Consider the following 27,855-nt stretch of genomic DNA (forward strand, 5'->3'; position numbering starts at 1 on the left):
GGGCAACAGGTAGTATAAATATAATTCTGTTGGTAACACTTAAAATAGTGTAGATTTGTTGCGGTGTGGTAATCAGGTACTGATAAGTGACCTTTACTTCGTCATTATATCAGTTTTATCACAATTCATATGAACGAAGCGAAGTGCATACGCCCGATGATTGTAAATTGTAAACAATGAAATTCGGTTCGCGCGAGATCGAGGCGGTTACTTAATGAATAGTCGTATACAGGATGTTCACATTAGACTGAACTTTTAATTTTATATTGTCTATGACTGTCTAGTTATTTATATTTTTAACAACAAATAAATAACAACTGCCCTGGTCTCTGTCGAGGAAAAAAAAGCACTAATTGATATAACATAGTATGTAAAAAGCAGTCTTCCTTTTTGATCGTGTGCAAAAATCTTCAAAAGTTATTTGCTGTATTGCTTAAAATCATTACGTAAATTAGCAATTTTTTTCCGTAAAATGTAAAGGATAAAAATTGGTTATGTTTGGTGGTCAATAGTTATCCTTAAGAGATAGACATATACCATCGGGGACTTTTTTGTTGACCTTTTTGAGGTGTACAATACTGTAGTACATTATTTTGATTTATCTCGTGGTGTTCAGTCAGCGTTTGCAATGTAAGCGCAAAAAAACTGTGTTTATTTACGACATCACATTAGAAATTATCAGTGTTTCAGTCTCTAAATTTATCAGTGTTTCTCTACAATATTATGCATGTATTTTACATGTAAACCTTCCTCGTGAATCATTCTATCTATAAAAAAAAATCGCTTCAAAATCCGTAGCCTAGTTTTAAAGATTAAAGCATACATAGTGACGGACAGACAGCAACAGCGACTTTGTTTTATACTATGTAGTGATAAAGATTTTATAGTAAACATATATTTGACACATCCTGTATAATAGATGAATGAGATTCCTTACCCACATTTCTTGACCAGTCGTCATTGCATTTGCAACACGTTCTGTCATCTCGGCATTTTCTGAACTACCCTCCATTAGTAATAGTGTTGTGATGATCAGTGTTGAGACTACACACAATAGGGTTTGAACTTGTGTATTTAATTCTTACAAGTCGATATTCTCACTTATACTAGTTATTATGACTATATGTGACTTACGTGATATATAAATTACATGATAAAGTGATTTTTTTAAGGTACACTCACATTCAAATTCAAAAATAATTTACTCACGTAGAACATATTAGCCGCTTATGAACGTCAAACATTTTGTATTATATTTTTTTCCCTACCGTCACTTAGTGTAGGTAACACTAGAATATTATATTAGTCTTCCTGTTTATTACCATATGAAAGTGTTATCATCAATATAACAAGTGTAGACAAATAGTGTGTTTGTGTAATTTAAATAATAACTCTGATATTTGTTTTAATTCTGTGTTTGAACTATGTATTTGTGTGGAATATCAGATTTTTTCCGTCGCCGAAGACCTTGTATTGAAAGGGTGAGTAATTATATCTGGTTAAAACAAATAAGCCTGTTACAAAATCGAAGAATGCTTTAACAAAAAGCCTATAAAATGCAAGATGTAGATCAGTAATATTTAGAACGTCTGCATCTCTTCCATATAGGCTACTTTTATTTTAGAAAAAATATTTTATATTAGACGTAGTCGCGGGGTCAGCTAATATACTATTTTAAAGCCATAAGGAGTAACTTAGGCTACTTTTATTCTAGATTTTTTTTTATTTTAGACGAAGTCGCAGGGTCAGTTAGTATACCATAATTGTGTAACGCAACGTAAAGAAATAAATTTCATAATTCGTAGATTCATATTAATTTTTGCATTAAATATCAGGGGATTTTTTTTACGGTATAACTGTATTTACTTGAAATTATGATAATATATTCAAGTATAACAGTGATAATAGTGAATCTATAAAAATAATTTTAGTGGTTTTTTTTATGGATGATAAAGTTGGAACTTAGGAGTAACTTAGGCTACTTTTATTCTAGATTTTTTTTAGAGACGAAGTCGCGGGATTAGTTAGTATACCATAATTATATAACGCAACGTAAAGAAATAAATAAATTTCATAATTCTTAGATTTATGTTAATTTTTGCATTAAATACCAAGTATTTTTTTTTTGTATAAATGTATTTACTCGAAATTATGATATTATATTCAAGTATAACAGTGATAATAGTGAATCTATAAAAATAGTTTTAGTGTTTTTTTTTATGGATTATAATGGAATGGTGCACCAGCATGCGCTCACGGTATACGCTGGCGGGGCATCAGTAGCGGAAGCTAAAATGAGCATGAATTCAGTTCAGGTAGTTAGTCAGTTAATTTACCACGATAGCTTCAGGTGGGACTACGTGGAGGTTAAGCTGATATGGTATTTTGTTAACAGTCGGGTCATTAACCCATAATACTAACAATCATATTCCTTCAGGTTTCACTGTTAAAAACGCTGTACAACAAGCTATAGATCACTCACATATATGATACAGATGTAATCCAATTTATTCTTCGGTGTTCATCTGTTAAAATTATTTATAATAATATATAAATAAATAAATAACCCTGGACAATTAACACAGCGCCATCTAGTCCCACGGTCATCAGAGCTCGTGTTATGGGTACTAGACAACTTATATAAATACTTATATGTATTTTTTGTAAATATATAAACGATCATACTCATGAATACAAATGTTTGCATCGTGCGAAAAATCAAACCCGCGACCGTCGGAAGTCAAGCGGTGTGCTAAACCACTATACCACCGAGGTTGTCTGTATGCCTTTGGCGTAAACGCATATCGATTATTTTTTAATATCACAGAGGTGGCAGTCATTGTAACAAATGACTCCCGTTTTAGAGTGACACTTGGGTAGTCGTACTACAAGGCACGCGGCCGCGTCAACAAACTCACTTGCCAAAGTGCCCTGAACGTTTAAGAGGAGTGCGTCCACTCAATAAGAATTCCCCTCCGATCGACCTCCCGTCCAGTTGAAATGGGGATCGAAATCGACGGCCTAAGTTTTGAACCCCTAGCGGTGCCCTCAGACTAAAGTCATATCCATCAGCAGTAATATTTACATTCCGCTATATTCTGCTTACTCTGTATTATTAAAGTTAAATAATTCAAATGTATCGCACATTTTTTTAATGAATTTGTACTCTATTGAATTTTCAATATGAATGAGCTAGAGATAGATCTTGCCTTTGGTGAAAATCAAGTTTTTTAGTTACGTATACTTCTAAAACGTAATTTGTTTTAATAATAAAAAACGGAGCACGATTCGAATACGATTAAAATCGATCGATCTACGCTAGACAATTTGTCTTTTGATAATTTGTCCCGGGTAAAAAACTTAATTCCCGTATTTTTTTGCCTATTTAAGCGTTTGCTAATTGCGAAAAAAAAATCTGGCATACCCACCAAATTTAGTGTTTGTAATATTAGTAAGATATTTTCATAGCGCCAAGTTGTATACGAAGAGTTGTCGTGGACATGCAGCCTTAAGCGAGTGAAATTTAAAATAGAAATTTGTTTTATTTTCTTCTCGACAGTTTTAGCTTTTTAACAAACAACCAATAAAATAAACAATAATAATTTACTCTATCCGTTTAAATTGTCACATTGTAGGTTTATGTATGAGTCATTACTGTCAGCTCTGTTTTCTTTGCACAACTAACTAGCAATCCGCCCAGATTTGTATGGATTAGTTAATTAGATCTAAATTGTTTTAAATATGTTATTTGTAGATATGTAAATATAGGCTAGTATCTATAAGTTTTCTTAGTATAATAGTTATAGCAAGTATAAATATTTTGTATAACTATATAGAATTCTTGAACTTATTTAGTATATTTTTTTAGTCTAGGGGTTAAGGATACTCTTTCTTATATATAAAGAAATAGTATAATAAATAAAGAATTACTAAAAATAAAGAGCGTATGCTTGTTTGCCACAAACCTAGATATACTGTAGTTAGTGTAGTGTAGTTTTTTTTATTAATGTTAGACACATTGATAAAAAAAGAACTAAAGTTTTTAACCACCAACACAGTATATCTAGGTCGGTGGCAAACAAGCATACGGCCCATCTGATGGTAAACGGTTACTATAGCCCTTCGAGCCCTGAAACACTGGGAGTATCGCATGCGCGTTGCCGACCCTTTAGTAACCTTAATATAGCCTTCTTAAAAATGCCCTATGCTGTAGTCTCTCGAGAAAACCAAGTCTATTTATTTATTTATTTAAACCTTCATTTCTGTACAGTTTGATGCAGTCCTGACTCCCAAACTAGCGTGAGCTGTATATCAGGAGTCAGTTCGTATGCGTATAGAATGTGGACATTAAATCCAAAAGAAAGGGACGAACTGGAGGCTTTTGAAATGTAGTGTTGGAGAAGGATGGAAAGAATTAGCTGGAAAGATAAAGTAAGAAATGAAGAAGTATTACACAGGGTAAAAGAAAAAAGGTAGATATTGAATACAATAGAAAATAGACCAGGAAAAATGTTAGGAAAGAGGGGGAAGGAAAGACCAAGGCACAGCTACATTAAGCAAATTAAAGAGAAAATCGTATCGTATCAACATATTATTATAAAGAGTATGATGGAAGATCGTGGAAAGTGGCAAGTGGTCTACCGACAAGAGAGTAAGCTCTTAAATTATAAATGAATGTAAAGTCATTAGTAAAGTTGTACAATTAGGTTATGTAAATACTAGTAATAAATAAATTTATATATATATATATAAAATATTACAAACGTAGTCACAATGTACACAATTCCAATACAAACAATTTGGCTCAATGATAACAACTTATTGTATGACAAAAAATATATGTACGTATTGTTTTGCCATTACAACGTTAATTAGTAAAGGACCTTGGGCATCTTAATATATCTATAGCTACGGCCTACAGAAAAAAATAGAGCAGGAAGTATATCTAACCATCTCCAGTTTACGAATATATATGTTGTATTAATGCAGACAATGGTATTCAGACCAAAATATAAAAGAGTAAAATAATATATTAAAGTCTATTATAATAAGGTTTCCAATGTTAAAAATTGGTTGTATTGTTTATTTAACAGAATGTTTCATTGTAATTGTTTTATCTAAACATTTTATATATGAAACTGCTCACTAATTACCCATTCTAAATTAATTTTTACTCCCATCGTTTAAAAAAAAATAACTGCATAAAATTAATAGTTGGTTAATACTTAACATCATTTGCTTCTATCTTATCCCATTTATTTGTGGTCGTCGTAATATGTCTTTCTCTTCCATTCATCCCTGTTCGCAGTAATCTCGTTATTTACTCCCTTTCTTATCATATCATCTTTCAGTTGGTTAATAATTAAAAATTTCACTTAATTTGTGTTTTATAGGAAAACTTTCGTCAACTGGGTCACATTTACTCACACTCTTATCACTACGACTGATTTAATCTTATTGTGTATTTATATTTGATCCTAATAAATTAGTGCTGGTTAGTAGTTTGTATTGACACTTTTCGACTTGTAAAATATGTACTTACAAGGATTAATTAAACGAGCAACACACAAGTTTCTTGCTTGTTCTTCTTGTGTTGCGACAGCTTTCCTAATGAGCGGTAGATTAAAAAAAAATTGTTTAAATTAAGTTTATTTGAATAAATGATTTTCAATTCTATTCTATTTTACCCAAAGTCCTTTAATTAATATTTTACTTAATTTAGGCTTTGTGTGCGTTTGTTTGTGTATTATAAACATGCGAACACAACGTAATAAAAGGGATCAGGGATTAAATCAATGCACGCACGATTTTATATCCGTCGAGCTCTCGATCCGATTTTAAATGTCAGATAATTGTGCAACTTTCTGGCGGACGGTCAACGGTTTCGTAGACCTGTCTCGACTGAAACACATCCAGTTCGTGACTTTTCCCCGGAACGAGCGCGACTGCCGCGCGAACTCCCGTGCACGTTCAAGTTGCATTCTCGATCTTAATACGGTGCATTAACGCTGTAGTTGCATTTATGGCATTATTTACTGTGACGTCATTAATGCATTCATAATGTGTGCTGATTGAAGTTGATTTCGTTTTAATTGGATTACATGAAATGGAAAGGAAAAGGTGATTTGTACCCTCCGCTGTTTGGACGAGGATACTATTTTCTAAATTTTACTTTTCTAAATTAAAACTAATATTTTTATAAACTAAATTTTTCAAAATTACATAAATATTTACATCATTAATCTTCTGATGAATTCGAAAGTTTAAAAAACTATACTTAAAAATACGTTTACGTTATTTCTGAAAAGCTGATTAATTTATTTAACTGTAGGACAAAGTAATCAAATTGTTTAATATTTTTTGGATACATCTGTCTGCTTTTGAAATACTTCGATATTTAGGAATACATTAATAAAATAAATATTAATATTAACTATTAATTAGGAACTGACAAAACAAACACTCGAATTAAAATTAAGAAAAATACCTAAGAAAGAAATTTTAATTTAATTTACATTAACAAAATATATTAGTTTAATAAATATATGAATATTGAGAAATTATTGCTTCTTCCCCTATACATATATATGAATGTATTGAGGCACATAATAATAATAATAATAACCCAGGATAAAATCTAAGCAGAGCTTATATTAAGAGTACTAGACAACTGAAAGATATAGTTAAATATATTTTTTATAATAACATATAGTATACATAGGAAACATCCAGAACAATACAAACAAATCATATTAATTAATTCAAATGTTTTACCATGCAAGGAATCCAACCTACGACCAACGAAGGTAAAGCGTGTGCTAAACCGATAGACCACCTATACCGTGATATTTTTTAATTTACAGGATGTTGGTGAAATATTTTTCCTAACAATACATCCAGACATTAGTAATGTGAACTGATGGTCATAGTGCTAGCAATGTACCATGTCAGGTTGACCTCCACGGAAGAAGAATTTTTCACGATGGTTTCCATAGGGGGTTCCTCCTGATTAATTTGTCACGATGGGCTAACTGACCTGACCTCGTGCCCATCTTATCATCCTCCACTGGTGCCCCAACAGCGTATACCGTACGCGCAGGCGGGAGCACCATCTTATTATCATCAGTTAAAAAAATGATAAAGAATGATAAGATAACTTCAAAATTGGTATTTAAGAAAAAGATAAAACTTTTTCTACTAGTCATTTCCTAGCATTTATATATATATTTTTTTTTGAAAACCTTTGGTCGTATAGGTGATGGTCTGCGTCAACAGTTATTTGAATTTATATTGATATACATTTTGATTTATTTATTTTATTATTTTTGTTAAGGATGAGTTTAATTAAATTTTGGTAACATTAAGATTTGGCTTCACAACAAGGAAAGTGTCTTGAAACTGAAGAGATACGATAAATGGAATTTTTTTAGCAGTAAACGCGCAAACTTGTGTCTTCTTGAGGTTGAATTGAACACAATTTTTCAGACCCCAAACCGAAACTTGATGGAGTGAAGTTTCGATTTCAGACACATGTTTGTTCCGGTACTCTATAACTTTTGCCTGCGACATATTAGCATGGCCGCTGTACAAGGCATCTCCGGTACTGTCATCCACATAGCAATGAATGTTGTTGACTTACAATGCTCTTTAACAATGCTCTTTCCCCCATACAGAAATCTTTTGTGCTTCCCTTTTTTATTAACAGCACGCCGCATAGTCTCGTTAGGGATAATAATTAAAGGATATTCTTAGGAGTGGAGATATTTGGTATAAGTCCTCTCTAAGGAGTCAGGATATCAGGTCAAAATATATAATATCTCCGAACAATTCACAGCACCGTTTAGTACCAAGCTATCAGAGATTATGTTATGGGTACTAGACAACTACATTATTTCTAAACTACTAAATAAATACATTGTTTTTAGAAATACAAACAGTCATAAGCATGATTGGTCTGTGTGTGTTGTACAAATCTTTGTACTGCGAGGAATCGAACCCGCGATTATCGTAATTAAAGCGGTATCCTAAACCGTTAGACCACCGAGGTCGTTTTATATAAGATACTAGCTAACCCACGCAACTTCGTCTGCATGATGTAGACTGACTTAACATTTATTAATATATTGTGTCCAATTTTCATAATAACTTTTTAAAGTATAGTCTATGTGTTATTCTGATGTATAAACTATATAACTGTAAAGCTTCATCAATATCCGTTTAATAGTTTTTGCGTGGAAGAGTAACAAACATCCATCCATACTCACAAACTTTCACGTTTATAATATTAGTAGATTTTATTTCTTCGTACAAAATGAGCGTAACAACTCTGTCGTCATGGATTCAAAACACTGTAACGATACTGAGCCTATACCTCAGGCTACAAATCTTTCGGTAAGATGTCGACAATTAGCCAATCTGTACCTAATCAGTTTAGCTAACGTAATTTTTGATTTATGACTGTTTACATATACATTGAAGATTGGGTATAAATAAAAACCCGTGCGTGGCCTACTGAGGCCAGACATGTTTGTATTGTTCTGCTTTTATCTCGGCAACTATATTTTGTCCGCAACAAATATCATATATTTGAATCACAATAAGATGCTTATAATGTAATAATATAATTGAACTTGCTATAGCGCTCACGGTTTCACGCGCATGAAATTTATTGCCTATGTGCTATTCTGATGTATCATTACATGATATAAAATAAAGTTGCTGTCGCTGTCTGTCCGTCTCTTATTGCTTAAATCTTTAAAACTACGCAAAAGATTTTGAAGTGGTTTTGTTTAATAGATAGAGTGATTCTAAAGGAAGGTTTATATATATATAATACATGTACACCCGTGCGAACCTAGGGCGAGTAGCTAGTAAGCTATAATACTGTAAAATTTCATGAAAATCTTTTCAGTAGTTTATGCATGAAAAAGTAACAAATCCCGATTAATCTATTCTCAAAAACTTTCGCATTTATAATTTTAATAAGAACGTCTTGGATATCCATCCACATCACTTCACATCTACAAAAAAAAATTAGTTTTTTATACTAAGAAAATATCTGTATCAGACACACACGGTTTTACTTTTAAAGGTATAGTTCCGTCGTGTTCTTTTTTAATTGGTCGCAGTTCGTAATATATTTAAAAAATATACATTATTGTATAATATTAACGTTATATAATCGGCCAAAATACTCGTGTATCAGTCAGCACACACTCAATAAAATTGAACATGTCAATGTATGTAGTTAGTAAATGCACAATTTTACTGGTTTAAAATAGAATCAGCTTTTCAGGAATATTGTTATAATCATAAAATAAGTTGTAAACGTGAAATAAGTTAACACTGTGGAATTCTGAGTGGGACTGTGCCTGACCTGCTCAAGCATGTTCCGACCGACATTATTCCGCGGCCTGAGCGTCGACTCAGCTGATGTAACCAACTATGAAATTGCCAGAAGCCGGCGTGCGTCGCTCTCCGCAGAGCAGCGGCGGAAACTGAGCATGCTCAGGACGTCGAGCATCCCAGCACCGTTGAGTCCGGTGAGCCACATTTACCATTTGGTACCCTGCCCGAGAAAATGCTGTTATCAGGTATAGTTGATGTAGCAGTAGATTGATGTGTGTGGCTAATCAAGCAATGTGCTTTTAGCTGAGCCCGCAGTTAGTGCTAATTCCCAGTACGTAAGTAGAAGTATGTATATCTATTAAATCAGATATCTACTTTTTGCCTTATTCATAAAAAATAAAACATAAGACCATTAAAGTGTTTTATGAAATACCTTCAATTTGCGAAAATTGTGCAAATGAAAAAGATAAAACATTACCACACCTAAAATAGTTGAAAAACGTGTCTTTTTATAAATTAAGGGATTTGAGTTTAAAGTTGGATCAATGCAATATACTGTAATAGGCATATATCGTTCTATTGGAGACGTTAGAGATCTATATTTTTTACAGAGTACAAACTTGAATACTAACTGAAAGAAAGTTGAATAAAAAGAATAATAAGTACCATAGTTACTCCATAGATTATGATGGTAATATCGAAAGTTTTATTCAAAGTTTTTCAATAGAATAGTTATTATATTCTAGAATGAGCACTGGTTGAAAAGCTTTCACTCTTTGTATATATGATACTCTGCGATCATACTTTACCTTCTAAAGTGTACTCTGCGAGTACGAGTATATATTCCTCACAGAGTAGAGTAGATACAGAGACAAACAGAAATTTTATATAAAAAGTAATTACTTATATTTTTAAAATATATAGAGACTATATATTACAATTATTGTTCAATAAAAGCTTTATTTATCTACTTATTTTTTTTATTGTACAAATAAACTATGACATAAAACGTTATGTTTATAATACGCTTAGCACAATGATCGTTAAACTGAGTATAAGTAATCTGTTTTAGTACAGTCTACTGGGATTTGTAAAGGGCTCATAAAAGTCTATATAAACTTATACTCGAATAAAAAAATCGAAGTAGAACTCAATGGGAAAACTGTGGGATAAATATATATTTGCTTTTTGCTTACACTGCAGCAAATCGTTTCACTGCACTTATTGTAAACTAACCACGATTAGTTTATTGTTAGTAATTAATTCGATGTTATAAACTGTAATATGTATTGATGTTATTTTTAATTGAGTGAACAATTTTTTTGGAATAATCTGGGTCGTATTATAACTCCAGAATGTTGTAAGAGCCAACTTGGAGAGCACAGTGTAATACTAGTAAAAGAGACGGAAATTTCAAAATGAAACAAAATACATTATATTAATTGCATTATAGTAATTGCAAGTTAAAGTGTCCACTTATGAGAAGTGATCTGTGCCCAGAAGTGGGATGTTAATTGAGTCATATATTTATCTACCTGTTCAATATCTCACATATAGCGTATCATATTATAACATTCAAATTATACAAAGATATTAAATTTATAATTACAAATTATATATACATAACTTAATAATACAACAAAAAACCTTAAATTAATAACTTTAAAAATGTTAATTGAATATTATGTTAATAATAATTTATTTTATATATTTACGTAAAATTGGTACATATAAAATATATAAATAGTAATCTTAATGAATTTATCTAGTTGCCACTTATAGTCTTTACAAATATGCATATACATATGTTGTTTATTCTCGTTCTTTATTTTTACATGAATTCATAAAATCGTTACACATTTCATAATTAAAATTTTACAATTCTTATTAATAAATACAAATTAGATATTTATTCATTTGTCTATGTTAAATTATAGTATTCCCTAGTGATTGTTTACCTTGACTCGTTTTGAATCTTGAGAAATGAGAATATATTTAAATCCATTAATTTCTGTATATTGACAATTTATTTTTATATTTTTTTTTATTTGGATATTTGTACACAAAATGCGACAATGACAATCCCACCGTACCTATATTAGATAATTAAATTACCCGTATAATTTATTTTTTTAATTTCCGTATTTATTACTCATTATTTATAATGTTAATCGGGTCTTAACACGAATAATTTTATGGTAAATAAGGGTTAATCGAAATATATATAAGGTAGGGAGAACCTACCTGTTTCGATTATGCTGCACTAGCCGTGGTCACGACCTGACTGTGAACGTGCCTTTATTTTTAATTGGGGAAATCTGTTATGAAGATCCGCTCGCTCCACTCACTCCGATAACGAAAGGGTACTGCCGAACTCCTGCCGGTTAAAACCCCAAAGTGTCCAAGGGGCGTACCTCTCAAGGTGTTATCATGGCTAGTGCAACCTAGTAAACTAACTACCTAAAAGTAAATACCTTTATTTATGGTGAATCTTGTGTATTTAGGTATACAATATAAATGGTACCAATTAAAAAAAATTAAATAATAACAATCTCAGGACAATTCACACAGCGCCGTCTAGACCCAAGTTAAGCTAGTTAAAGCTTGTGTTATGGTTACTAGATAACTGATACAAATACATAGATTTTTTTCCTATATACATAGAAAACACTCAGACCGATACAAACAATCATACTCATGAATACAAATGTTCGTGCCGTGCGAGGAATCGAACCGCGACCATCGGAAGTAAGGCAGTGTGCTAAACCGCTATACCATCGATCAATAGGTAAATTGAAAGCTTTTTTTTGCACGTAATATTCGTCTCGCTTGATTTATGATCTTTCATATCTAGTAAGCTGTTATTGTTGACTTTTATATCGATCACAGTCGACGTTTAACCCAAATATTGTACACAGACTAAACATTTTAACAGCAGTTTATGATTCTTATATTAGTAACACAGTTGATTTCATGTTTTGTTAAGTGTCCGAATTGTTCCTAGGTGTCCAATCCATCACTGTCATCCTCATTACCACCTTCAAAACAATCTCACGTGTTGGAATAATGCCAATCAGTTTATGATTGCCTACTCTCGTAACAGGGTGGCAAGTCGGCAAAATATAAAGAAACGGGACTGTTAGTAAATGGTTATCATATATTTAAATATATCTACTAGTAATACACATATATATAAATATATCTATTAGTAAATGGACTAATAATCAATAAATTGCCTCAAAATTTGTTCTGTATCGATTCAATATGTTACTAATATTATAAACACGAAAGTTTGTTAGTATGAATGGATGTTACTTACTCTTTCAAGCAAAAGCTACTGAACAGATTATAATAAAACTTTATAGTAATAAAGCTTGCACATCAGAACTACACGTCATTACATAGTATAAAACAAAGTCGCTGTTGCTGTCTGTCCGTCCCTATGTATGCTTAAATCTTTAAAACTAAGCAACGGATTTTGAAGCGATTTTTTTAACAGATAGAGTGATTCATGAGGAAGGTTTATATGTGTAATACATGTACACCCGTGAGAAGCCGGGGTCCTATTAGCTAGTAGGGTATAATTTAAAAAGATATTAAGCAACTTCTTTCTTTTTTCTTTCTTTCTCCTTTCTTTCTTCTTTATTTCTACTTTCTTTTTTTCTTTACTTTCTTTCTTTAAATTGGGCGAAATATAATGATAAATTTTAATTACTTACTTGATGCAGACAAAGTTGCACGAATCGACTAGTAACAAATAAACATACCGCATAATTAGCTACTTTGTTTAATATTTTTGTAAGCAAAACAGGCGAAATATTACGCGTTAAAATTGTAGATATCTTGTTATATTTTTTGTGATATAACATTTGGAATTTACGTAGAAATCTATAATTAGTTATATACTACAACTATACTGTACTAGTACTATTACTATTGGGTTATTTACTATTGGTTTGTTGGGCCATTGTCAGGTGTTGTAGTACCTGTAGCACTGCGACTATTGTGCTCGCCCTTTTCTTCCTGTACTGAGATAGTGAAACACCCAGACTGATACAAACAATCATACTCATGAATACAAATGTGCGAGAAATCAAACCCGCAACCATAGTAAAGCAGCATGCTAAACCAAAAGACCACAGAGGCTGTCAATGTCCCTATGCCAGTCTACGCAATTGACTACAATGTAAAAGTCGAATAATCGTTTATTAGTACTATTTTATTCATGTAAATCGTTTCGTCGCACGTCACGGCAAACCCTGAATGCGTCTAAATCCGTCGCGACAATGAACATTGTTGCCGCGGTTTATTTATCATGTACGTAACACAACGAGAAACAAACGGCAAACGTGCTGTTAATGGCCTATAACTTACTGGTTTGAGTGTGATATTGATTACGTTCTGAGAGAGTTTACGAAACCTTTTGATGCTGTAGCTGTATGGACAGTCTCGAGTTTGATTCGAAGTTACTCTGTGTTCATTCAGTACTATCAAAATATATCTGTGAAGGATGGTGACCAAGACGACGTACAAAGTAAACGGCACCGATATAGTCGTAAAATATTGTGTAATAATGACTTATGTCATATAAAAACAATATAATATTATAAAATAATAATAATGGTATAAAAATAGTTCGCAACAATATCCTTAAATATAGTCAAAACATCTGTTAAATCATATTTACTGAGCAAAGCCACTCACTAAACGATTACTTGAATGACGAGCGTGCATGGCAATGTTAGACATATGTAGAAGACACCTATATAAATATACATCGTAAATAAACTGGCTTTTTAAAAAATAAGTAGTTCAATTGAGTTTCTTGCCAGTTCTTCTCAATTGGATATATACTGAACTCGACGGTAGGGAAATATATTATATTAAAAAAAATGTTATTCTTAAGCGGCTAAAATGATATATATATAAATGATATTTACATGAATAAATGATTTTTGAATTTGAATTTGAATATTTTCCTTACATAGTATAATATCATGTCACTTCCGCAGTCTGTTCACTTAGATCTTTGAAATTATGTAACGGATTTTAATGCATTTTTAGAGATAGGGGCTGGTTTATACGTGGATGTGTGTATGTACATATACACCCGTACGAAATCGGGGTGAGTAGCTAGTAATATTTAAAAAAATCATGTCGCGTTATATGTTCGCGATAGAATCTAAAACCAATTTCAATGAAATTTTATATCCTTCATTACTTAAATGACAAACATGCATGGCGACAGTCGTCCATGCACGGGGTTTTCATGCAATATTAGACCTAGTGCACATGTTAATAAACTTGCTTTTAAATAAAAGAATCATAGTTGAGTTTCATGTCAGTTCTTCTATATAGGATTGGCATGAGGGAAGCCGCGCTAAACAGTTGGTAAAGCATATTATGACAAACTTTCGCCCACTATTTCTGATTTCACAATTTTATTTACACTTAACAATGTTTTTCTTTGCCTCCTTGTATTATAGCAGCTAAAACAATATTGTGACGGACTTGGCATCGTCATTGTCTGGACACAATTTGAAAGTCGCAATTATAATAATGTAAACAATACTCGAATGGATTATTGCTGAATCATTTGTTGTTTTGCTGTCTGTAGGAGTCGAGAATCTCCGGAACCCACGAATGCAATGATCGAATCTACAATTGCGCGTAAATATATGGGCATATGGTACTTGGTTCTTTCTGTCTACCCTCTAAGCGATTTAGTATGAATGTACTATTGTCTAGATATTGTTATTATTATATAGATATTTTTGTTAGTTTCTATTATTATATCTCTGTCTACCTTGTAACAAATATCGCGTAAGGATAACATCAAATATCTTTTTATTATCGATTTCCTACAGAAATGTTTTCTCAATTTCCATTTACAGATAAGAGTAAATTTATAATACAAAATGTATGTAATACAGGAAAGCGTATACCGAAATAGGTGTGAATTCGTTCAAAGTTATATTTTGGACACCATTATTACTAGCATAGACAAGAAGGTACTAGTAATAATAATAATAATAATAATAATAATAATCACAGGACAATTCACACAGCGCCATCTAGACCCAAGTTAAGCTAGCTAAAGCTTGTGTTATGGGTATTAGATAACTGATACAAATACATAGATATTTTTTTTTGTAAATACATACATATTATATATAGAAAACACCCAGAGCGATACAATCATACTCATGAATACAAATGTTTGTGCCGTGCGAGGAATCGAACCCGCGACCATCGGTCGTAAAGCGGTGTACTAGACCGCTGGACCACCGAGGTCGTCATACCAATAATAATACTAGTAATACCAATAATAATGAAATTATTTATTTGTATAAATTTATGTAATTTGTATATATTACTAGCCGTTCCCGCGACTTCATCCGCGTGAAATTTAACTTTATTTTTCTAAAATCTCTAATTTTTTATAATTTTTGTCTGTCTGTTTGTCGGTCTGTTTGTTCCGGCTAATCTCTGAAATGGCTGGACCGATTTTAACGGGACTTTTTTTGGCAGGTAGCTGATGTAATAAGGAGTAACTTGGCTACTTTTAGAAAAATAAAGTTACTTTCCACGCGGACGAAGTCGCGGGAACAGCTAGTATGAAATAAAGTCGCTAGCCCTGTCATTAAATTAGTTTATCTTACATTATGTCTATTAAATCTATCTTTTAAATTATCTTTAGATTTTATCGCAGTTTTCAGTAAAAGCTAGGGTGATTCGAAAAGGTTTGTATGTATAATAATACATGTACACCCGTGCGAACCAGGGGGCTAGTGATTAATAAAATTAAACTTTCGTTACAATTTAATTTTAGTCGTCAGTTATTTCAGTTTGGTTTGTTTTACTAACGTCACGGTGAAGGACGTTATATTAAAATTTGTGTCTGGTGATCTGTTTCGGATCATTTTTGTGATGTGAGAAATAAATAGCTCGAGTGCATGTCTACCATACAGCTGTTAGTTGTAATAGGTGGCCTATTCTGAAATAGAAATTAAACAAATTTGTAATTCGAACGTTCAGATTTGAATGTATAATTAAATAAATTTGTAATTCGAACGTTCAGATTTGAATGTATAATTAAATAAATTTGTAATTCGAACGTTCAGATTTGAATGTATAATTAAATAAATTTGTAATTCGAACGTTCAAATTTGTTTGTATAATTAAACTAATTTGTAATTCGAACGTTCAAATTTGAATGTATAATTAACAAATTTGTAATTCGAACGTTCATCATTCAAATCTGAAATTGAACACCATACAAAACCGTACTCTACCATATTCGCGGTATTTAGTTGTTTAAAGAAAAAAGTGTAAATTTATTCAAATATTTTTATTCTGAAGATAGGTACTTGAAAGATCTTTACATATTACAAGCAAATTATTTAATAATCTAAAAAATAATTTGTATTTTGTAATACATATTCGGTTTTAAACAATAGTTTTCCAAACATTAGATTATTTATCAAATTATTTATCATATTAATGAAAAATCTGTAATTCAAATATTCAGATTCGACCGGAAGAATTTGTTATTCAAATATCGTACAATGTGTGAACGAACTCTACATACTATATGAAATCTCTTCCGATCAACCAATCCAATTCAAACGGGGATCGAAATTACGACGGCATGAGCCGAGGTTCGAACCCCTAGTGGTGTCTTTAGATTAAACTCATATCCGTCAGGCAGGAGTTGGCCTTCAGCCGCTCTATAAGTCCTTCTGCGGGTTTGGAATGCCATCTGCACTCGACCGCTATCGTCCGGTGAAGCTGTAAAGGCCAGCTGCGGACAACATCATTAGAGAGGCAAAATCGACGCAGACAAGTACACAGCATAACTGTCCACGGGACACGGCGGGTTTTCGGCATACCTACACCGCTTTCTGTGACCAGATCAGGTCACAATGTACATACAGCACCTAATTACCCACTGCCCTCGATTTGACGAGCAAAGATTGAGATTGGAAATGGAAATTGGAATTGAAGTGCAGGAGGAAAAATTATAGAGTACTGTAAAAGAGTGATTCAGAGGGTAGCAAAAGAAAATAGGATAAGGTACTAAATATAAGTCGTAATATATATATTTATAAATAATCAGTTTGTAAGTCAGTAACAAGCCTGGAAATCTGGAAATTGATATCCGGGACGATGTGTAATATTAAAAAAAAACAGCATTAAACATTACAGTACATATTTAAGTTTTTTTTCGTACTATTCGTACGAAAAAAAACTTTATCAAAAGGGAATTAATATCTAAACAAAATTGTTTATAGTGTAGACGTGACACGAACAGCGTTCACAAACGAATTCTCGCTACATTTAGATCATGTGTCATTTAAAAAGAAAAGATTTTCATTATTTCTGAATAGTTATTTGAAATGCGCTCGTAAAGATATAACGTTAAAGTCGTTATTCAATCTTGATCATAAAATAGTATTCGAATATCTTACTTCAAAGGAGAAAATGAAACAGTTGTATATTTTTTATGCTTTATCTATATTTGATTTGATTTCTTACGAGAGGACTTTGTAAATAAATAATTCACGTATTTCAAAAATCGTTTCTTTGATTTTTTTCTATAGAAAAAGTCAATGCAAATTTTGCCATACTTTAGTTAAATTACACTTAAACTTTCAATTGATATAAAAATAAATATACTGGCTGACCCACTCAACTTCGTTTATATCACATTCTCCTCCGTTTTTGTAATATTTTTCATTACAACTCCGCTTCTACTGATCGTTACATAATGTTTCTTATCCTTTTTATAGATTAATTCTCATATACTATGTTTAAATAAAAAAGTCCCTTATCAATTCGTGTCGTATCAACAACTAAAGGGATTGATGGAAGATTGTGGATAATGGCAAGAGCTCCACCGACAAGCTAGCAAGCAAGCTCTTATATTATGATTGATTGATTTGATTGATCAATTCTTTACTTTCGTCGATGTCTTAAATTATTGAGCACAATTCAGTTAACACTTATATTAGCCTTTTATAAACAGAGTTATCTAATGGTTTACAAATCGAGTTACAACTAAAGCTCGTTAGCTAGACTCATATCCGTTAATTTATAGTTCTGACTTACTATCTGGTGATGTAAATACCGATAACAAATCAAACTCATCCCAGGGACAGCAGTAGGCTCGCCCGTGAGATATCACGTCGGTTTTAAATAAAGGCCTATAGCGAATTGTGGGCATGTCGAATGTTTCATCCACCACGGTAGGTGATTGCCTCTGATTTGCCTCTGAATGCCCCATCTGCAGTAATGGTCGTGAAAGTACATTACTAGTACTTTATGGATGCTGTGAAAATTTCATTCTTCTACCTCTAACCATTTTAAAGTGTAACATCATTATACAGACAAATATATGAACATACATTGAAGGTCTTGGTGGTCTAACGATTTAGCACACAGCCTTACTTCCGATGGTCGCGGGTTCAATTCCTCGTACAGTACAAACTTTTATTCATGAATATAATTGTTTCAGTCTGGTGGTATTCTATCTATAATATGTATGTATTTAAAAAAATATATATCTAGGTATGTATTTATATAAGTTGTCAAGTACCCATAATACAATCTTTGTTTAGCTTGATCACTTGAGACTAGATGGCGCTGTGTGAATTATACTGATATATATATACAACTAGCCATTGCCATATAAATTAAAATCGCTATTAAAAAATAGGGGTTGGTGGTAGAAGTGTGAAAATTTAGAATTGTATATATTTTTTAACGCCACAGTATAAAAAAATCAAAAAAATGCCCAAAAATATTTAAAATAATCTCAGAGGTGAACAACCCTTATCATTTAGGGGTATTAAAAATAGTTAGTAGCCGATTCTCAGACCTACTGAATATCAATATAAAATTTCATAAAAATCGACTTTTCTGAGGAGTATGGTAACATTGCAACACGAGAATTGTATATATATATAATAATATATATTTTATAAATATACATATTTTACATATTATTTTATATCCAGATTATATACAGTTTTCGCCTCGTCACGATTTTACGATTATCTTATACGTAAAGACGTACCTATTCTTATGAACAGAAAGTAAATACGTTAACTACAAAAGCGACAGATATATCCCACGACTGGAAGCCGCCCACCGTGAGTCTAGATAACCTGGAACACACCCAACTGCTCGTAAATTACTACGACAGTTATTAGAATTGACCACTCATGCTGTGAGTCAGGAGAGTATCGAACGATTTAATAATTACTACTGGTCGGAAAATGGTCGAAATACGACTATAATTAATAATAATAATCTCAGGACAATTCGCACAGCGCCATCTGGACCCAAGTTAAGCTAGCTAAAGCTCGTGTTATGGGTACTAGATAACTGATACAAATACATAGATTTTTTTTTCGTAAATTCATACATAATATACATAGAAAACACCCAGACCGATACAAATAATCATAATCATTATTATTACATAGTATATAAAGTCGCTGTCGCTGTCTGTCCGTCCCTATGTATGCTTAAATCTTTAAAACTACACAACGGAGCGGTTTTTTTAATAGATAGAGTGATTCAAGATGAAGGTTTCTATATATAGTACAATACATATACACCTGTGCGAAGCCGGGGCGAGTAACTAGTAATATTACGAAAGTTTGTAAGTATGGATGTTTGATACTCTTTCACGCAATAACTACTGAACGGATTTTGATGAAACTTTATAATATTATAGCTTATGCATTAAAATAGCATATAAGCTATATGTTTTATTGAAATTTAACGCGAGTGAAACAAAGGGCACAGCTAGTACTTCTATAATCACAGATTTTGCCAAGGCCATACTATTCTCAATTTGACCACAGACTTTAACAATAAACAAAAGAGTATATATGCGTGTGTGTCAAATACATGGTAGAGTGTGTAATGTTCTTATTGATTTAATTTATAATAAAAAAAAATTGCATTCTGCACTCCTTCTCTATATCTATATATATATATATATATATATATATATAATCTATATATATAACTCAAAGGTGACTGACATAGTGATCTATAACGCACAGCCTAAACCACTGGTCGGATCGGGCTGAAATTTGGCATGCAGGTAGATGTTATGACATAGGATTTTGAGAAAGAATTTTGATTAATTCTACCCCCAAGGGGATAAAATAGGGGATGAAAGTTTCAAACTTTGCCAATTTTAAACCGATCGGGCTGAGACTTTGCATGCATAAAGTTACTACGATGTAGGCATTCCCTGAGAAAGGATTTTGATAAATTCCACCCCTAAGGGGATAAATGAAAGCCGCAGGAAAAAGCTAGTAAACGATAAGTGTGAGAAATCTCAAGTTTTGCTTCGCGTATTAATACGAGTATATATAGTTAGATATCGGATTAGCACTTCGTCATCTTAGAGTATGTAACTTCTTCGGTGGTCTAGTGGTTTAGCATACCGCCTTACTTCCAATGGTCGCGGGTTTGATTCTAACATGACATAGGCATTTTTATTTATTATTGTTTGTATTGGTCTGGGTGTTGTTTCATGTATATACATGAACAAAATATATCTATCAGTTGTCTAAAGTTATTAGTATTTTAGCACACGTCGCGATGATCGCGGGTTCGATTCCTCGCATGGTACATTTTTTTTCTGAGTATGATTCTTTGTATTGGTCTGGGTGTTTTTTATGTATATTATGTATGTATTTACACAGAAATTAAGTATTCCATCAGTTGTGTAGTACTCATAACATATGCTCTGCTTAGATTGGGACTAGATGGCGCTGTTTGAATTATTCAGGGTTGTTATTATTATTATTATATTGCTCCTGACACTTTATTTTTTTTAATGTAAACTAGCTACGTTTACATTAAAAAAATATTGGTAGTCTATTGTAGATATCGACGGTTTTACGAGCAAACCTCATATGCGTTGGCGTCGCTATTGTTACGAGAATATTGGGAAATAACGACAGACATCCGGCCTGAAACACCTGAAAGTTGTATTTTTAAAACATACTTTACTATTGATTGTAAATCTATCTTTTTTTATTCAATAGAAAGGAAAAAAACTGGCCACCTGATGGTAAGTGGTAACATTCATCCCCACACGCTGAAACAGAAGTGGTCACGGACAGTGCGGTTTCAGAGAAGCTTCCTCCCGCGTACAGTCAGATTGTGGAATGAACTATCTGCCATAGTTTTTAAGAGAATATAGCATGGAATTTGTGAAGAAGGTCTCTGACAGACCCCTGACCCCTGGTGTGAAAAATTGTTAATTTTCATATAATAAGGCGTTTGCCATTCCTAATTACCAAGATATCAAGCCTACAAAATTATTCTTACTAATCCTTACTACCTTGCTAATATTATAAATGCGAAAGTAACTCTGTCTGTCTCTTTCACGCCAAAATTACAGAACCGATTTTAACGAAATTTGGTAGACAGAGAGTATAAACCCTGAGAACGGACATAGGCTACTTTTTAGGGTTGTAAGGGGTTGAAAGAGGAGATGAAATTTGTATGGAAATATTGTCATTTTTGAAGCTAGAAGAATAAAAAAAAATATTTCATTATATTTATAAATTGTCCAGACTTAACTTCCAGACTATATGGCGTCGTATAATATTTAAAAAGATGAAATAAATACAAACCCGGGTGTCAAGCTAGTGCGTAGCGAAACAAGTTTTCTCCTACGTCCCTTCTATTTATAACTGTACACAAGATAAAGGTCGGTTTTCACGAGCGTGACCTCTCCAACGCGAACATTTCTGTAGTTTATCGATAAACATTGTGTAATTAAAACACTTTTGATCTCAGCCTGTTGCAAATTATATTATAAAAAAAACTGCAATGTATGGTTTATAAACAAAAGTTTTGCAAACTTGTTTATAATAACCCTGAAAAAGTCATACAGCTCAGTCAGCATCTAGTCCCAAGCTAAGCAGAGCTTGTGTTATGGTTATTAGATAACTTATATAAATACATACATTTTTTTTTGGACTTTGACACGTATGATATGCACAGAAAATATCATATTCATAAATACAAATGTTTCCACCGTGGGAGTAATCAAACCCACGACCATCGGAAAGTATGTTAAACTAGACCATTGAGGTCGTCCAATATAGGAGTCACATGCCACAAGCTGTTAGTAATATCAGGTATAGGGGAAGGGGTTTGTCAGTAATATAGATTGATGTCCCCATTGCTAGCAATGTACCATGTCAGGTTGACCTCCACGCGGTTCCCCCTGGAAACCAACATGTTAAATATCTGGTGAATTTGTCACTGCACTGGTGCTCCGCCAGCGTATATCGGTTGCGCAGGCGATGGCACCATTCCATTATCAATCCTCAATATCAGGTACATAAAAAAAGTCTAGCTATTCAAAGAAGGAACGCTGCCAGTATCTTCGGAACGTTGCCTAAAGGGACCCCTTTTAATAATATATTTTAGTCATCATATTATGTATATTTTTTTAAGCTTTACATTGTACATATAGGAAATAGTTTAATACAAGGTAAAGTAAACTTCCAAAATAATTTCCTAATTACGTAATACAGTTTTTTTTTCTATAATAGACATTCTATGTAATATTATGTTATCTGTGGTAGTACATTGTAAAAAGTATACGGATAAAATAAATTTTATTATTCAACTACATAAATTAGCCCGGTAGACTTTAAGAAAAGTAACAAATAAGAAAGTACCCTAATAACTAAGAAATAAAAAAAATAATTGCCCACATGAATCTGTTTGCTCTATGATTGACTGGGAGAAAATGCCTCAACGTATTCAATACTCCATATCAGTCTATATTTGTGTATTTATGCATTAAATTAATGTATTTAACATTAGAGGAAAGTGGCGCCGGTGTCGGAGAGGTAGAAGAGCAATCGTCTGTCGTGGTATGGGCATATAATGCGTAGGAATGAAGATAATATTTTAAGGAAGGTGTTACATATGGTTATAGGGGCAGATGAAGGCCGAAAAATAGATGAATGGACTGTGTGAAGGATGATATGGTAAGGGAAGTAAATAACGCGATGACTGCGAACAGGGATGAGTGGAAGAGAAAAACATATTACGACGACCAAAAATAAATAGGGTAAGGAAGAGCAGATGTTGATTTGCGTATTTGTACAGTAAAGAATCTATACATCTATACCTACATATAAATAAAATTGGAGTGTCTGTTTGTAATATTGAAATAACCGTTTTTTTACTACATACATATGAATATAAATATGGTACATACACCAAAATATCATTTTTTACAATTTTTGTCTGTCTCTATGTCTGTCTGTTTGTTCCGGCTAATATCTGAAACGGCTGGACCTATTTTGACGGGACTTTTTTTGGCAGGTAGCTGATGTAATAAGGAGTAACTAAGGCTTTTATTTTAGAAAAAAAAGTTAAATTCCACGTGGACGAAGTCGTGTGTAAATAAATAAAATTTAAAAAAGAATCATCATAAATGTAAACTCTGCACTATAACAATTGGGCACGCTGCGCGCGCGCGCGGAATAGAATAATTGCCGCGACACAAATGGTTCAGCTATTTATGTCCCCACCTCCTCAGAAACCCATTGAATTATCTTTGTATTACGAAAAGCGAAAATAGTTGATGTTATAAAAGTGTTATTTTCAACCAATTTCAAAAGAAACCACGTATTTCATTTACCTGTATTTTATTTATTCGTAGTAATCACTAAGAAAATATTCTGCGGCATTTCTACTATTCTTTCTGCAGGGACCTTGTTGATTTCGTATCTACTGATGTTGATACAATTAAACTACTCAGAAAGTCATTAAATTTTCTTTGTATTACGAAAAGCGAAAATAGTTGATGTTATAAAAGTGTTATTTTCAACCAATTTCAAAAGAAACCACGTATTTCATTTACCTGTATTTTATTTATTCGTAGTAATCACTAAGAAAATATTCTGCGGCATTTCTACTATTCTTTCTGCAGGGACCTTGTTGATTTCGTATCTACTGATGTTGATACAATTAAACTACTCAGAAAGTCATTAAATTTTCTTTGTATTACGAAAAGCGAAAATAGTTGATGTTATAAAAGTGTTATTTTCTAGCAATTTAAAAACAAAGCACGTTTTTCATTCACCTTTTCTACGGGATTTCGACTATTCTTTCTATAGGTAACTTATTGAATTCGTATCTACTGATGTTGATACAAATAACTCCTCAGAAAGTCATTAAATTGTCTTTGTATTACGAAAAGCGAAAATTGTTGATGTTATAAAAGTGTTATTTACAAGCATTTTAAAAAAGAAGCACGTTTTTCATTTACCTGTATTTTTTTTATTCGTAGTAATCACTAAGAAAATATTCTGCGGCATTTCGACTATTCTTTCTATTATAATTATTATTTCTATATTTATTATTTCTGTTGAATTCGTATCTACTGGTGTTGATACAATTAACTCCTCAGAAAGTCATTGAATTGTCTTTGTATTACGAAAACCGAAAATAGACGATGTAATACAAGTGTTATTTTCAAGCAATTTCAAAAGGAAGCACGTTTCTCATTTACCTGTAATTTTTTTATTCGTAGTAATCACTAAGGAAACATTCTGCGGCATTTCGACTATTTTGTAGGCAGGTACCTTGTTGAATTCGTATCTTTATTTTTAACCAATTTCAGAAGGAATCATGTTTTTCATTCACCTGTATTTTTTTTATTCGTAGTAATCACTAAGAAAATTTTCTACGGGATTTCGACTATTCTTTCTGTAGGTACCTTGTTGAATTCGTATCTACTAATGTTGATATATTTGACTCCTCAAAAACCAATTAAATTATCTTGGTATTATCATTACATAGTATAAAACAAAGTCGCTGTCGCTGTCTGTCCGTCCCTATGTATGCTTAAAACTACCCAACGTATTTTGAAGCGGTTTTTTTAAATGGATAGAGTGATTCAAGAGTTATGTTTATATGTATAATACATGTACATCCGAGCGAATTACTAAGCAAGCTGGGTGACCTAATCTAGAATTATATTTTCTTGTGTAACAGTTCCTTTCGTTTGGATGTAAACAATGTCACGTGTTTGTGGGATGAATGCGTTTCCTGACTAGCTCAAGTGAAACATGACAGCTCAGTAACTGACAACAACTGTTAGTACTACGAGTTTAAAAATAAAACATTTATGTGTAGAGATTGGTATGATGCATCGTGTGCATGATGCCACGTTTAGTAACCTATTCATTTTTTTTCATACTACTGGTGGCAATCAAGCATACGGCTCATCTGATGGTAAATGGTTACCATATGTTTGTATGCTAATTTTTATTTTTATAAAATAGAATTAAATTGAATTGAAACTAAATTATTTAAAAGAGCAACACGCATGTTTCCTGCTCATTCTTCTTGTGATGAGACAGCTTTCCGAATGAGCCGTAGATTTAAAAAATATGTAGTACCTAACTATTCAAAAGTGCTTAAATGTTTATTTTAATAAAGACTATTCTTTTTTATACTGTTATGTATGTTAATTCTTTGCTGTTGATCATTAAATCGGAGTGTAATTTTAAACATAATCAAAACTATTTACTCACACATTTAATTCCAATTGACCTCCATTGCGACACAATGAAAACATGTTTACAAGACAGAATGTTACTGCGTCGAATCGCTACTACACTATTGCAGTGCATAATAAAGAACTATAAGGGCTATATGCCAAATACTTTTTAATGTCAAACTACATATATACATATATCTTTATATATAAAAATTACGTGTCCCGTTGTTTGTCCGCGATGATCTCCTAAACTACTGAACCGATTGCAAATTTGATTTGCACATTGTGTGCAATTTGATCCAACTTGAAAGATAGGATAGCTTACATCTCAATTTATAGTCGCAATATTGTTTTATTCAAGAACCTTAGCCACAGCAACGCGTGGCCGAGTCTACTATAATTTGTAACCTGACAATAACTAGTACTTTTTTATAGTTGGCCTTCAAAGGAGCATGGCCTTTCATGGTGCACCCACCTTATATATGTATTTTATTAGATGATAATGGTATACCCGCCTGCGCTAACGGTTTACGCAGGCGGGGCACCAGTGGGGGATGATAAGATGAGCATGAGGTCAGGTCAGTTAGCCCATCGTAACAAATTCATTAGGAATTTATTACGATGGTTTCCAGGGGAAACCACGTGGAGATCAACGTGACGTAGTACCTACATTGTTAGCAATGGGGTCATCAGTCCACATTACTAAACAATCCCCCGCCTGCGCTAACGGTTTACGCTGGCGGGGCACCAGTGGAGGATGATAAGATGAGCATGAGGTCAGGTCTGTTAGATCACGGCAAATTTACAAGAAAGTTATTAAGATATTTTACAGGGGAAACCGCGTGAAGGTTTAGGTAAACATGGTATATTGAGGTCATTAGTAGCCCTTACAAACAATTTTCTAACCCCTATCCATCGACACGCTATCTGATCTGACATCCTGCTCATCCTGTCATCCTCCACTAAATCCCCCGCCTGCGCTAACGGTTTACGCTGGCGGGGCACCAGTGGAGGATGATAAGATGAATATGAGGTCAGGTCAGTTAGCACATCGTGACAAATTCATCAGGAATTTATCACGATGGTTTCCAGGGGGAACCGCGTGGAGGTCAACCTGGCATGATACATTGCTAGCAATGGGGTCATGAACCCACATTACTAACAATCTCCTTCCCCCCAACGCTGGCATGACGGGGCTTTAGTGGAGGATGACAGGATGAGCAGGATGTCAGATCAGATAGCGTGTCGATGGATAGGGGTTAGAAAATTGTTTGTAAGGGCTACTAATGACCTCAATATACCATGTTTACCTAAACCTTCACGCGGTTTCCCCTGTAAAATATCTTAATAACTTTCTTGTAAATTTGCCGTGATCTAACAGACCTGACCTCATGCTCATCTTATCATCCTCCACTGGTGGCCCGCCATCGTAAACCGTTAGCGCAGGCGGGTGTACCATATCCCCGCGCGCCTTCTCAAGAGAGTTGGGGTGGACACCCCAAAATAAAAGCGAAGGGGCCCGCAAACTAAAGCGGGCCGACGCCGCCAGAGTTGCGGTGGACTGACATTCGATCCCGCGACTCCGGATATAGGCGCTTCGTCGGGATACCTTGGAGTTTTTAGTGAGTAGGAGTCTTACAGTACCCGCGGGCTTCCCCCGGGGCCGGCGGGTCTCCATGAGGGATTTTCTCCAAGTAAAAAAAAAAAGGCGGGTGTACCATACCGTTGTAATGTAATGTAATATGAGCTCCATTCTCCGCATTCCGCATCTCATATGGTCCATTGTGCATGTATGGTTATAATCCATTAAAAAAACCACAAAGAGTTACCGTGAGGACATCTCCTCTTCTTAATATGGTACATTGGGGGGAAAATTGTTAGTAATGTGGACTGATGACTCGACTGTTACATATACCATGTCAAGTGGATCTCCACGCGGT

The 27,855-nt window shown here is 33.2% G+C and overlaps 1 protein-coding gene across 1 annotated transcript in view; it reads left to right on the forward strand.

Moving 5' to 3' along the window:
* The first annotated feature begins 5,868 nt into the window (after nt 1–5,868).
* LOC131854315 (uncharacterized protein ZK1073.1) overlaps nt 5,869–27,855 on the forward strand; it is a 48,134-nt gene continuing 26,147 nt past the window's right edge. The window contains exons 1-2 of the mRNA XM_059205413.1: nt 5,869–6,120; nt 9,296–9,593. Of these exons, the coding sequence (XP_059061396.1) occupies nt 9,387–9,593 (207 nt within the window). The 5' untranslated portion in view covers nt 5,869–6,120; nt 9,296–9,386. The remainder of the gene's footprint in view (nt 6,121–9,295; nt 9,594–27,855) is intronic.

This window comes from Achroia grisella, unplaced genomic scaffold (assembly GCF_030625045.1).
Source record: "Achroia grisella isolate CSIRO2021 unplaced genomic scaffold, CSIRO_AGI_Agris_v1 utg976, whole genome shotgun sequence".
NCBI classification, from domain to species: domain Eukaryota; kingdom Metazoa; phylum Arthropoda; class Insecta; order Lepidoptera; family Pyralidae; genus Achroia; species Achroia grisella.